The sequence below is a fragment of the Tachyglossus aculeatus genome, chromosome 22, assembly GCF_015852505.1.
Source record: "Tachyglossus aculeatus isolate mTacAcu1 chromosome 22, mTacAcu1.pri, whole genome shotgun sequence".
Lineage (NCBI taxonomy): Eukaryota > Metazoa > Chordata > Mammalia > Monotremata > Tachyglossidae > Tachyglossus > Tachyglossus aculeatus.
In genome coordinates, this window is record NC_052087.1 from 29,709,155 (window position 1) to 29,717,491 (window position 8,337).

At 59.5% G+C, this 8,337-nt stretch overlaps 1 protein-coding gene across 39 annotated transcripts in view; it reads left to right on the forward strand.

Annotated features, from left to right (window-relative positions):
• MADD (MAP kinase activating death domain) overlaps positions 1-7,913 on the forward strand; it is a 66,923-nt gene extending 59,010 nt beyond the window's left edge. For 11 of the 39 annotated variants that reach the window (XM_038764173.1, XM_038764181.1, XM_038764175.1 and 8 more), the window contains 6 exons: positions 2,161-2,325; positions 2,477-2,549; positions 2,718-2,824; positions 4,758-4,827; positions 6,819-6,865; positions 7,292-7,481. In XM_038764173.1, the coding sequence (XP_038620101.1) occupies positions 2,161-2,325; positions 2,477-2,549; positions 2,718-2,824; positions 4,758-4,827; positions 6,819-6,865; positions 7,292-7,399 (570 nt within the window). In that variant the 3' untranslated portion in view covers positions 7,400-7,481. Of the gene's footprint in view, positions 1-2,160; positions 2,326-2,476; positions 2,550-2,717; positions 2,825-4,555; positions 4,565-4,757; positions 4,828-6,818; positions 6,866-7,291 lie in introns of all 39 variants that reach the window. The other 28 variants (XM_038764164.1, XM_038764169.1, XM_038764166.1 and 25 more) reach the window with 5 other exon arrangements.
• Positions 7,914-8,337: the final 424 nt, after the last annotated feature.

Sequence of the window (8,337 nt, forward strand, 5' to 3'; positions counted from 1 at the left end):
TTGCTGTGTATCCAGCACTTTTCTAAACACTGGAGTTGATAAAAGTTAATTAGGTCGGACACGATCCCTGTCCTACATGGGGCTCATTGTCTAAGTAGGAGGGAGAAGGGATAATAAATGCCATTATTATTATTATTATATATTGAGCTCTTATTTTACAGTTGAGGAAACTGAGGCACCGAGAAGCGATTTGCCCAAGACCGCACAGTAGGCGGGTGGCAGAGCTGGGATTAGAACCCAGGTCCTCTGATTCCCAGGACTATCAATCAATCAATCAATCGTATTTATTGAGCGCTTACTGTGTGCAGAGCACTGGACTAAGCGCTTGGGAAGTACAAGTTGGCACTTGTAGGACTAGGCTATGCTGCTTCCCCCATTAAATGTGAGGTGATTAGATGAGGGATGGAGTCACTCCATCCTCAGCCCTGTAGCTCTTATGTCCGTATCCATAATTTATTTGAGTGTCTGTCTTTCTAGACTGTGAGCCCGTTGTTGGGTAGGGACCATCTCTATATGTTGCCAACTTGTACTTCCCAAGCGCTTAGTACAGTGCTCTGCACACAGTAAGCGCTCAATAAATACGATTGATTGATTGATTGATTGATTGATTGATTGTCTTCCCCTGTAGACTGTAAGCTCCTGGTGGATAGGGAACTCGTCGACCAATTCTCTTGTATTGTACTTTCCCAAGCTGAGAGGTTTAAAGGATAGAGCGAGGGCCTGGGAGACCTGAGTTCGAATCCCAGGCCGGCCACTTGTCTGCTCTGTCACCGTGGGCAAGTCACTTCACTTCGCCTCAGTTGTCTCATCTGTAAAATGGGGATTAAGACTTTAAGCCGTCATGTGGACCACGGACTACGTCCAAACTGATTATTTGTATCTAGAGAAGCAGCGTGGCTCAGTGAAAAGAGCCCGGGCTTTGGAGTCAGAGGTCATGGGTTCAAATCCCGGCTCCGCCGCTTGTCAGCTGTGTGACTTTGGGCAAGTCACTTCACTTCTCTGGGCCTCAGTTCCCTCATCTGTAAAATGGGGATTGAGACTGTGAGCCCCCCCATGGGACAACCTGATCACCTTGTATCCTCCCCAGTGCTTAGAACAGTGCTCTGCACATAGTAAGCACTTAACAAATGTGCCATCATCATCTACCCCAGTCACCTACTAATAATAATGATGGTATTTGTTAAACACCCCAAATGCCATTTAAAAAGTGCTGTACATTGCTCTGCACAGAGTAAGTGCTCAATAAATACCATTGATTAGTCAGGCAGTTGTATTTATTGAGCTCTTACTGTGTGCAGAGCACTGTACTGAGTGCTTGGGAGAGTATAATAGAGCAGACGCATTCCCTGCCCACAACGAGCTGACTGCTTAAGGATCACCGTCTTACTGTTGAGGAAACTGAGGCCTTGAGGCTTACCCAGCTTCATTCGGAACAGGAAGTGGAGTCGGGATTAAAACACGGTGGAGCCTAGACTGCCCAGCTCCTGGGGACGTGATTCCCGTGGAGGGATGGGAGTAGGAAAAGAAGGAGGAGAAGGCTGGGCGAGGAGGACGGGCGAGAGAGAGAGAACAAACTGACCTGTAGCCTCCACTTCACTTTGGCAAAACACTTTTACGTTCCTTACATCATTTTCTTCATCATCATCATCATCAATCGTATTTATTGAGCGCTTACTGTGTGCAGAGCACTGGACTAAGCACTTGGGAAGTACAAGTTGGCAACATATAGAGACAGTCCCTACCCAACAGTGGGCTCACAGTCTAAAAGTAAAAATTTTCACCTCAGAACATTCCGGTTGGGTAGAGGGAGGCAGGCAAAATCACCCCCACTTTATAGACGAGGAAACTGAGGCCCGTAGAGATGAAAGTGCCTTGCCTGAGGTCACACGGCAGGCGAGCGCGGCAGAGGGGAAGCGAGAGTCAATTCCCAAACCCCTGGCCCCTTCCCGGCGGCCCCACTGCTTCCCTGTCATCCAGTCCTTTCTACCTGACGTTCTTGAACCGCGATCGTCTCCGCACCTGCTCGGGATCCGCTTCTCTTAGCGGAAGGGGACCCAGACTGAGAGAGAAATTCAGTTCCCGCAGGCCTCTCCCCGCTGCGGGCTGGGCGGAGGTCCCGGGCGACGAGGACCGAAAGCAGCTGCTCTGTGCGCCCCACAGGTGTGCGATGACTGCGTGGTCCTCCGCAGCAGCATCGGGACGGTGTATGAGCGGTGGTGGTACGAGAAGCTCATCAACATGACCTACTGCCCCAAGACCAAGGTGCTCTGCCTGTGGCGTAGGAACGGGCCAGAGACCCAGCTCAACAAGTTCTACACTAAGAAGGTACTCGCAGGCTTCAGCTGCGAACGGGAAAGTGACCGATTGGGAACCGGGGACGTGCCCCGGCTCGCGGGCAACAACCGGGGCTGGGGGAGGGTCCTCTGGGCTGGAGGTTTTTCACGCCGGGACAGCCGCCTCCCCTTATCGCTTGCAGTGTCGAGAGCTGTACTACTGCGTGAAGGACAGTATGGAGCGGGCTGCCGCGCGGCAGCAGAGCGTCAAGCCCGGTAAGGACCGCCGCGCCTCGGCCGGAGATCGTCCCTTTCCCCGGAGGGTCCCGGACCCGGCCGGGGGACCGAGTCCCGAGCCTTTCCTCCCGGGAACCGGTGGGCTGCGGGCTGGGGGGATCCCCTGTCCCCACCGCGGGTTACCGACTACTTCCTTCCCCACTCCAGGCCCCGAGCTGGGCGGCGAGTTCCCAGTCCAGGACATGAGGACGGGCGAGGGGGGCCTGCTGCAGGTCACCCTGGAGGGGATTAACCTCAAGTTCATGCACAACCAGGTGGGTAGGCTTGGCGATGCCAGGCTCTCCAGGTCTCCTCTTTCCCATCTGGAACCGCTCTAGGGCCTCACTGTCCAGGTAGGGAGGAGCGAGGGCCCTCAGAGGTGTCGGAGCGGCCCGAGAGCCCCGAGCGGGGCCGCAGGGGGAGAGCACGGACGCCTGGGCGAGCGAGGACCTGGGCCCCGCACCCCGTGGGAGCGGCAGCCTGGTGGGCGTGGGGGGCGAGGGGGCAGGATGCCGTGGTCCGCTCTTGGGGTGCAGTGTGAGTGAGAGCTTCCCCTTGGCCCTTCCTCGCCGTCTCTTTGGCTTGCTTTTATAGTGGGGATTTCTCTGGCTTGATATCGTGCGTTGGTTTTGTGAATCCAGGTTGTAACCTAGCACTTGCGTGCGTCTCTGTGAGCGAGTGAGCGTATGTGTGCCCGTGCATCTGCCGTCTCTCCTCGCTGGAGTGCGTTGGCTTCTTTTGCCTGTTCTTCTCCTGCGAGTTCTTCCCCGGATGGTCCCCGCCCGGGTTGACCCTCTTGGACATCACAGGTCCTGCACCCCTCTCCATGCCTGGGGAGTCACCAGACTATGCCGGCCTGCCCGGCCTGCAATCCCGCCTCCTCGGGGGCCGCCCCAATGGGATGAGGAGGCTCTGATTTGTTTTGCTTTTGGTCTTGACGCTCCTCCCCCTGGGAACTCCTTAAGCAGACTCCCTTCGGAGACCGGTGGGTTGTCCCGGGCACCGTCACGGCCTTCCTTGTGTCCACCGGACCCCGTTTCCCCCCCGCCGTGCCTTGCCCTGCTGATCTGATGGCTTTCACTGAGATTCTGAGCCCCCCCTGCCCAGCCACCTTCCTGGCCCCTGGCCATTCCGGGACCATTGAAGGGATCGGGCCCCCGGCAGCTCTGCTTCTCTCCAGGGAGACACCTCTAGCACTGGTGTCACTGGAAACGGCTGCCCATCCTGCCGTGTCCCCCCTGAAATCCTTTGCAATCTGAGGCCTGGAAGGGGGAGGTCGGGCGGAGGCTCCTGCAGTCTACGGGAACACCCTGGGGAGCGGGAAGTGGCTATCATGAATCTTCCCTGGCCCGACTGGGGTCCTGATCCTTCCCAGAGAGAGGAAGAGAGAAACCCACGGTCTCAACCTGATAGCCAACATGGTCTCCAGCCTGCAGAGTCCTGGTTAAAACATACAGATGCCCTGCTCTGTCCTCAGTATCCTCACCCAAGGGCTCGTCCAGTGATTTGTCAGTCATGGAGCATTTTGGAGCATTTCTCCTAGCTGGAACTGCAGGAGGAGGCAGCAAGGCCCAATTCGTCCATCCTGCCTCAGGCCCGGTGCCCTCGTTCAGTCCTGTTGAATCTTTTGGCACACCAGTTGAAGCCAAAAGTGGTACTGATTTGACCCCGTGGGGACTACGGCGTCGCTCCTTCTCGTGACTTTAGGAATCCTGCTCTGAGAAGATTGGGCGCTTCCCACAAGCCCCCTCGTCCCCCACCCTGGGGCAGCTCCTGGGGAACCTTGCTCCCGTGCCAGCCCTCTGCGCCGGAGGAGGAAGAGGATGCATGGAGGGGTAGAGACTTAGGGGGCTGGAGGGGGGGGCCGCTGGAATGGAGCCTCCTGCTAGTACTGGCCTGGGCAGGGGTGATGGGCAGGCAGCCCGGGCCAGCGGAGGACCTCAGGGTCGGGGTGCGTGCGAACACTAACGCCTTCGTTTCTCTCCCATGCTTTCTCCTCCGGCCAGGAGCGGAAGGTACATGCCCTCTCTGCTGTCTTTGCTGCTTGGCGCTTTTGAGTTGTGTGTGACTGGATTTCCCCTCGTTCTCCCCTCAGACGTGTGCTCCTCGTCCGGGGGCGGGGCTGCAAGCAGGCCGGGCTGGGTCTCGTGGGATCGGGGCGGAGGAGTGTCTCGGTCTCACCGTCCCCTCCCTCTCCCTCTCTTTCAGGTTTTCATAGAGCTGAATCACATTAAAAAGTGCAATACGGTGCGAGGCGTCTTTGTCCTGGAGGAATTTGGTAATTAACACTATTTTGCTCGGGGGGGCTGGACTCACATGGCAGCAACTCAAACCTCCGAGCCCCGCCCGGGGAGGGGCTGCCGAGGGCCAGGAGGAAAGAGACGGTGGAAGCAGGAGAGGAGCGGATTTCAGGGAAGGATGGGGAGCGTAGGAGAAGGAGCCCGGGGAAGACAGAAGAGGGCTTGGCGCGAGTCCGGAGGTGGCATTGAGGAGGGGCACATCTGAAAACCCCCCGTCCCTCCCCTGCCTGGCAGAGGTCAAGTTGCAGGTGGGGATTCAGTCCCCTCGAGCGGGCCTCTGTCCCTTCCACCACAGGGAGTGTCCTGCTGGGTGGTCCCTCCGGCCTACAGGCTGACACCCCTCCTCGCCCTCCCCTCCAGACTGAGACCCTCACCCCACCTTCAGGCTGCCTGAGGCCCAGAGGGTCCCCAAGGGTGCACACTGGGTACGTCCTCAAGGGAACGGGGACCTGAAGTCCTGAGGGCAGAGCCGAGCTGAGGCCCGCGCATCTCAAGGAAGGGTTAGGACCGATGTTTTCACCCGGGGGTGCAAGCTTTCCCCCTAAGGCCAGGAGCGGGTGTGCCTGGGGGCTGTCACCCTGGGGCTTTGAGTTCCTGCTGTGTCTGCTTCACTCTCTTGTGGCCCCTTCACCGCTGCTATGAAAACCTTCGTTCTCCAGCAGGTAAAGTGATCTCGGTTCGCGCCGGCCTCCCGCCTCGGGCCCCGCGATGGGCGGGGAGCTCGCTGCGGCAGAACCAGCTGCTCACATGGCTCCGATTCTCTTCCTTTCTCTCCCCGTCGTCCTCGTCGTCCCGTTTCCCCCCATCCCTGACCTTCTCCCCGGCCCCCGCCGGTTCTTTGGTTACGTACCTTTTCTCCCCAAGCGTGTCTTGCCCTCCTCTCCTCTTTCCTCCGGAAAGGCCCTGGAGCCTCGTGGTCTTTTCCCCCCCAGGGTGTGTGCTGAATGCTCCCTGCTTTCCCCCTGGGTGAGGAGGTAATGAAGGCACCCGTCTTACTACCTCCCCCAAGCTGGTACTAGGGAGCACCCGTTAGACGCATCGCCCTCCCCGGGTCCAAGAGGCCGTGGTGATACGGCTGAACCCGGCAGAGTCCCCTGCGTGGCTGGGGCAGAGCCTACTCCAGATCTTGGATTTCAGGCCGTGCCCGTGTGGGTGGTTGTGTGTGTATGGGTGTGAGTGTTGGTGTATATGCGCGCGTGTGTGTTGCCCGTTGCTTCCTCTCCTCCCCAGGGTGCCGTGCTGTCCCGTCTCTCCCGTTCGACCTGCTCCCTGATGCTCTCCCTCACGTAGGCAGGCCTAGGGTCATTTCCACCCCTGGGGAAAGAAATCGTCCCAAGGCTGGTGGGTTTAATTGGGTGTGAGTCCTCCTCCAGCCCACCCCGGCGGCTGCCGTGGCCATCTTGGGCGGACTGTGCCAGGGCATCTTGGGACCTCAAGACGGTGCCGAATTAGGCATCAGCCCCCGGAGATGGTTCAGGGCCTGGATTATAGCAGTAGCTCCCCCACTTTGTTGAATTCTCTCAGCCGAGTGCCGCGTTTGGGTGGGTGGGTGAGGGGCCGGTGGAGATTCAAAGGGTCGGGAGTCGCGAGGGGAAGGCGGGGGGAACGGAGGTGACAGGTGACCGTTGCTCGGACGGAAAAGCCACTCCTTCCCCGGGTTTTTCTCCAGCTCCTGATTTGCTGACCAATGTGCGCCGACCAGCTGCGGGGCTCAGAGGCCCATAGGAGGGTCTGGCCCTGGGCTTGACTTCTTCCCCACCGCCTCCCTTCTCCCCTAGACAGGGTCGGGGCAGGAGCCTGAGCCCCCAGATGGCGGCCCAGGCCGTCGGAGCCGCCGTGAGGGGCTCCAGGGGTCGCGGGGCCCCCGGTGCCCAGTGCCGCCGCCGCCGCCGCCGCTTCTACTGCTGAAGTAGTCCCGTTCCTCTTGGTTTTGAACTCTCTGTTTTGTCTCTTACTCGTCCGGTTTTAGTTCCTGAAACTAAAGAAGTGGTGAGCCACAAGTACAAGACACCAATGGTGAGTGGCTGTCCCCTCATCCCACAGGCAGGAACCTGCCCGGGGCTCCTCGTCGGGGCCTTCAAGGCGGGCGTGGGCAGGGAGGCCTTGGTGCTAGAGGGAGGCATGGCCCAGTTGGAAGGCGGATTTAATTGTCGTGCGAGGACCCAACCGAACTGAGAGAGAAACCCCCGGCCCCGGGGGCCGGGGCTGGCAGGGAGAGAGGGCCGCCCACCCATCCCTTCTGTCCCCGAGGCCGCTCCCGAGGGGAAGGAGTTTATCCTCCACTCCCTTGAGGTTCCGTCCCCTCTGCCGTTCGGGTGAGAGTCTGAACCCCCAGATTCAGTCTTCTCCTTCTCTACTCAGTAGGCCCACTCCTGCGCAACCCCTGGTCCCTCCCCTGGCCGGTGTCCGGGCGACCTATCCGCTTCTCTCTTTCCCCTTCAGGCCCACGAGATCTGCTACTCCGTGTTGTGTCTCTTCTCTTACGTGGCTGCAGTGCGCGGCAAGGAAGCGGAAAACCGAAGCAAACCCCCCCGGCCCGTCTCCAGCTGACGGAAGACAGCTAAGCGGGCAGCCCCCCGGCCCCTGGGCCACGGGCTGCTCCTGGCGTGCACGTTGCTCCCCTCGCCGAGAAGCGGATATTTGTGTGTTCTCTGCAAGTCCTTCCCCGTGACTCACCGTGGGCTCCCAGCTGCGTATGCGTGCGTGTGTTTGCCTCTAGCTCTCACGGGACTGAGTAAACGCCACTGACATCCCTTCCTCCCGCTTCTGGAAGAAGCCCAGTCTGGTCCCCCCCCAAGGACACTACCGTCCGCCTGCCCGTCCGTGGGCCTAGTGGCTGCCGGTAACCGAGGGAGTAGGCTGGCCCTTCTCATGCTGTCTTGTATTCTTGTGACATTTGTGTGGTGTATTTTCTCCTCCGTGTTCTTGGCACTTTAAGCCCTTTCGGTGGACAGTCCGGGCCTTCGACCCGCCGAAGCAGCCGAGCGCCTGAGAGTCAGGGTGGAACGGGGCAGGCCGGGGGCGATGCCCTCCGGCCAGGGGCAGGGTGCGGGCAGCAAGGAGAGGCTGGGAGGGTGGGTGGGAAGGCGGCCAGTCCCGAACAGGGCTGCTTCCCCTTCGCTGCCGCCATCAGCCTTCATCAGCACTGAAGGGCTGCCTGGCCTGTGGGCCGTGATCGGGCCGGGAGGGGAGCGAGGAAAGTTGGGGCCTGTCCGCCCTGGAAGCGGAGAGAGAGGAAGCAAAGTTGATTGTAAATATTTCTCCGGGAGCGGGAGTCCCCCGTAGCTCCGAGAGTCCGGATGGGGGATGGCGGGGAGGGGGCCCCGGAGGGGCAGGCGAAGGATGTAAATATTTCGGCTCCACATAATTTATAGAAACTGTACAGCCGTGTGAATGTGAAATAAATGTCCATCGCTCCATACCGGCTCCCTGGCCGTCGCCTCGACTCGGGCGCCCCAAAAGCAGCCGCCTCCTGCCCTTCTGATGTG